This window comes from Drosophila hydei, unplaced genomic scaffold, assembly GCF_003285905.1.
Source record: "Drosophila hydei strain 15085-1641.00,03,60 unplaced genomic scaffold, DhydRS2 tig00000172-arrow-pilon, whole genome shotgun sequence".
Classification (NCBI taxonomy): Eukaryota; Metazoa; Arthropoda; class Insecta; order Diptera; family Drosophilidae; genus Drosophila; species Drosophila hydei.
The window spans coordinates 2,190,919-2,195,488 of NW_022045682.1; the positions used below are offsets into that span (position 1 = coordinate 2,190,919).

General features: G+C 40.4%; 1 protein-coding gene across 1 annotated transcript; it reads left to right on the forward strand.

Annotated features, from left to right (window-relative positions):
- Nucleotides 1-339: 339 nt before the first annotated feature.
- Nucleotides 340-2,993, forward strand: LOC111602178. Its single transcript, XM_030223339.1, has 4 exons — nt 340-574; nt 653-1,193; nt 1,306-2,096; nt 2,557-2,993. The coding sequence occupies exons 1-4, from the start codon at nt 340-342 to the stop codon at nt 2,913-2,915; spliced, it is 1,926 nt and encodes a 641-aa protein (XP_030079199.1). The 3' UTR covers nt 2,916-2,993.
- The last annotated feature ends 1,577 nt before the right edge of the window (nt 2,994-4,570 follow it).

Genomic DNA, 4,570 nt, shown 5'->3' on the forward strand with positions numbered 1-4,570 from the left:
ATTTACTGAACCTTTTATTATGAGTTTATTATAATAAAGTTTCTTTTAGTTTATTTTGAGACAGAACTTTAGTATATTCAGAAAGCTTAAATAAATTTTATAAATAATAAATGAGTAATAAACAAATAATTATGAACAATTTAATGTTAAAATCGAACGAAAATATGAGTGAGCGTTGAAGAAGTGGAAGTTAAAGTACGGAAACTCTGGATAGAAGTCGGCGCGCCTTATCGCTGAAGCCTCTATACTTATCATCAAAGCAAGAGAAGCAAGCGAATAACAATGAGCAGGCAAGCAGAGAGCCAGAGAGCTGAACTTCAGTCATAGTTCGGACTTAGAATGTTCCACAACTCTCGGACAAATATTGGTTTAGCCTTGTGTCTGCTGCTGGCGCTGCAGCAGCAGGCGGTGGAGGGGCGCTGCGCTCAGGCCGAAGAACTGGAGAATGGACTCATTTGGCCGCGACGCAATTTTCTACGATTCCGCTGCGCGCCCACCTATACGTTAATGGGCAATTCGATGCTCTCCTGTGGCCAAGGCGGACGTCTGAGTGGCGAGCGGCCCTTTTGTGCCAGTAAGTACCAGGCGCGACGTCAAATGGTGCCAGTCATAAGCTATGCACTTCTCTGATATCTGTTCTAACTTCACACAGAGTCTGGTTGCATACAGCCGATCGATCCGGACAATGGCCGCATCGAGATGCAGCGCAACTTGGCCGCCGTCGTCATGTGCAATGATGAATATGTTGTGGCAGGAAACGGTCTGGCCTATTGCAATGGGCGCACTTGGGATCGCATGCTGGGCTTTTGTCGGCATCGCAATCACACGCAGAGTCACGCCTGTGATTTCGAGAGCGAAGATCTGTGCGGCTGGCAGCCGAACTATTCGCTCGTGCAGCCCTGGCGCCGTGTTGCCACCGTGGGTCACTTTCATTCGTACCGCACGGGACCGCGCCACGATCACACCCTGCAGAATTCCTATGGCGGACACTACATGCTGATGGAGACATCTGTCTTCTCAACCGGCGCGCATCACCTGGTGTCGCCCATCTATCCGCGAGAGCTGAGCCTCAAGACCGCCTGCTGTTTCCGCTTTCATTACTTTATGTACGGCTCGAAGGTTGGCGGTTTGGTGGTCTCGGTCAAGCCGCAAGACTTGCGTGTGGAGCAAATGTGGACGCAGTATCGACAGAAGTAAGTGCTCACAGTTGAAAGCGGATGTTGCGATAAGTCGTTTATACTAACTCTGCCTCTCCCTCTCTCTCTATCTCTCTCTCTGTCTGTGCTGTGTTTTTCTCTCATTTAGATACACAAAGTTCGTAATATCGGGCAATCAGGGCAACCAGTGGCTGGAGCATACAATATCCATTGATGAAATGCCGAGCGATTTTCAAGTGATATTCACAACGACCGATTCGTCGGCTTACTTCGGCGACATCGCCATCGACGATGTGCGTCTGATGACGGGCAGCGAACTGTGTGGCGGTGGCTCCTTTACCACAACGACTGAGCCGCCAGTGGTCGAGACCTTGGAGCCGGTGATCTATGACACAATGAACTGCACTAACCGCTGCACCAAGCCGGCACCACTGGATGATGAGGTGCGCGCCGATGGCAAATTGATTAAGGCTTGCGGCTGCGATATCGGTTGCGTTGATCAGGAGAACTGTTGCCCTGACTATGCCCTGACATGTTTTATTGAAGCTGACGCGGATTCGACAACGGCAACACCTACGACAGTCTCGACGACGACCGAAAAAAAGACAACGCCAAAACCAACAACAACAACGACAGCGAGAAGAGTGCCAACAACGCTTAGAACGACAACGAAAGTGCCAACAACACTCAAGACAACAACAACTACGCGTAAAGCAACGCCAACAACAACAACTAAGCCAACAACGACAACAACAACAACTCGCAGACCAACAACTAAGAGAACAACAACAACAACAGCAACAACAAACATGCCATACACAACAACAACAGCAGCAGCAGCAAAAACAAAGACAACAACCACAACAACAACAACAACAGCAGCATCAACGACGACGACAGCGACAACGTCTAGCACTGCTAGGACAGCTGAAACATCAGGTAAGTTGTATAAATAAATATTATTTTTTATAAATAAAATAATTTAAAAAAAAGTACATAAATAACTTAAAAATACAGGAAAATTAAAACTAATTTTGTTAATATCAAATTTTGAGCTAAATAATTAAGTTCGATAATTATTTATTTTTATAAATAATTTAAAGCATAGAAAGGCATTCAATTTAATATTATTATAAAGATTAAATTTTATATATATTTCGAATAAGGAAAATGTGAAATATTTAAATTAATTTATATTTTTTATAAATATAAAAAAAGGAAATATTTTATACTAATATGCGATACTATTTAAAATAGCTCAAATAATGTTTATCTTATATATAAATCTATATAAATAAATTTGTAAGTAATTTAATTTGATTTAAGATTTTTCTCAAATTTAATTTGATTCCCCCAATTTTATTTAATTTCATTATTCACTTTATTTTGCTCTTTGCAGCACATCCCACAAAATCGCATCGTGGTGTCATTTCCTGGACCGTGCTGCCGGATGAGATCAAGGGCGAGAGCGACAGGCGAAGTGGTCCAAGTCCGGCACGTTTCATGTGGTTCCTAATGCTGGCCATTATGCTGATCGTGATCGCGGCCAGCATCACGTACCGCTGGAAGAGGCCCAACGGCGGCAGCTACGAGAAGGCTGTCAGCTTCCAGAAGACCTTCGCCAAGCTGAAGAACGCCTCCATTTTGCGAGGACACCGCAACGCCAACACCGAGGCAACAGCCTGCCTTGTCACCGACGACGATGACGTCCAGTTCGAGGAAATGGCCGTGGACATACGCACTATCTCAGAGCTCTAACTGGGACTGTCAATGTGTACATAGTCCTCCTTCTCCTCCCACTACTCCACTTGTACTAAGCCAAACTAATTGTTTATCTCTGCGTTGATTAAAACTTATTTTATTATTATTATTACATATATATAGAAATATAAAATATATACAAAAGTCTTTTCTTAAATTTTAAAATCTGTTTTTAATTTAAATTTTTTGATCAAGAGCATTATTATTGAAGATCAAATATAAAATGTTATAAATATGTTATTAGTTCCAATTAAGTGTGACAATTTTACAAAAAATAATATTAAACTTACTAAGCTTTTTATTTGACCACATACTTACTTACTTAGAATTATTTTTTTCGTATATATAAATTTAAAATAAAAAAATATAAATTTATTATATATTTGTTTTATAAAAAAAATTGAAATTATATTTTTTTATTAAAGTTAAAAAATATATGTATTAATTTAATATATCAATTGAAAAATTTACAAATTAATGCATTTGAAATCAAAGACAGAACAAAACTAAAGTCAAATAAAAATTTTGTAACTTTTTGAATAATATAAAACTCACATTAAGTTAAAAATAAAATATAAAAATAATTAAAAAAGTAATAAAAAAGTGTCAACTTTTTGTTTAATTTCAATTGGAAAAGAAAATTCAAATTTCTCAAACTGCTCTACTCCCATAAACTGAATAATAATAAAATTAAATTTTAATTAAATAATAAATAATAATGAAATAAATAATAATAAAAGATGTAGGTTAATTACGACAGCAGAGAAAATTCTAAAAGGTATTTTTTTTTTCACATTAAAGTCTCCCTTGAAATAATGATATAAAAATCTCCCTTGAAATCTTATCTATCAAATTTTCCGGCTATTTCTGCTTGTTTATTGTATCAGCTGCGCATATCGATTGGGTTTCATAGATTTAGATGAAGATTAAATAATGAATGAGCATCGGCCATGGTTAGCGGGCACTTTGAGCTACTTGCTGCGATCACCTAATGAAATCTATATATCCGTATCAGTTGCCGTAGCTCTGGGCTGTATGTGCTGCACGTGTCGTGCTGCTGCTGCGGCTGCAACCAGCAGCCCTTTGGCAACCACCAAGCCAATCCAACTCCTGCTGGTGCTGGTGCTGGCTTTAGTGCCATCGTTTCTCAACCACCCATTACGGGGCTGGCTCATGTTTTAACAGCGGCTTTTGGTTGTGATTTAGTGGCTGGCCAAAGCGACAGCAGCAACAGCGATGTCCCGGCTTAGCGTCTGGCCAGACCAGCTTCCAGTCTTTATTTGGCCCACACCCCAGCTTAGAAAACCGTTTTGTGCGGCACTCAGCACAAATTTTGGGCATTTCATGCAATTATTGCCGGGCAGCCGGCAGCCGGCAGTCGGCAGACACCCAGAGCGACGGAGGGTGAGCGGCCAAAACCCAAACCAAAAACCAACCACCAGCAGTTTGCACGCTCAACAAATTTTCACAAGATTTTCACAGCGCTTGGAAAAGCGTTTGCACGATTGCGCGGATTTTTGCATTTCCTTTTACGTGTTTTCAGTTTTTTTTTTTCGTTTTTTTCAAAATTTCATTTTTTGTTTTAATCCAAACACCCTTGTCACGCCACTGCTGTTTATCCTGTTTGGCTTTGTGATTTAGCGCCCGCTGCT

Bases quoted from the DNA above. Each gene is read 5' to 3' on its own strand.
- LOC111602178 (XM_030223339.1), top strand. From the start codon at position 340: ATGTTCCACAACTCTCGGACAAATATTGGTTTAGCCTTGTGTCTGCTG. The intron at 1,194-1,305 runs GTAAGTGCTCAC...TCTCTCATTTAG, and splicing joins TGGACGCAGTATCGACAGAA to ATACACAAAGTTCGTAATAT. The intron at 2,097-2,556 runs GTAAGTTGTATA...TGCTCTTTGCAG, and splicing joins TAGGACAGCTGAAACATCAG to CACATCCCACAAAATCGCAT.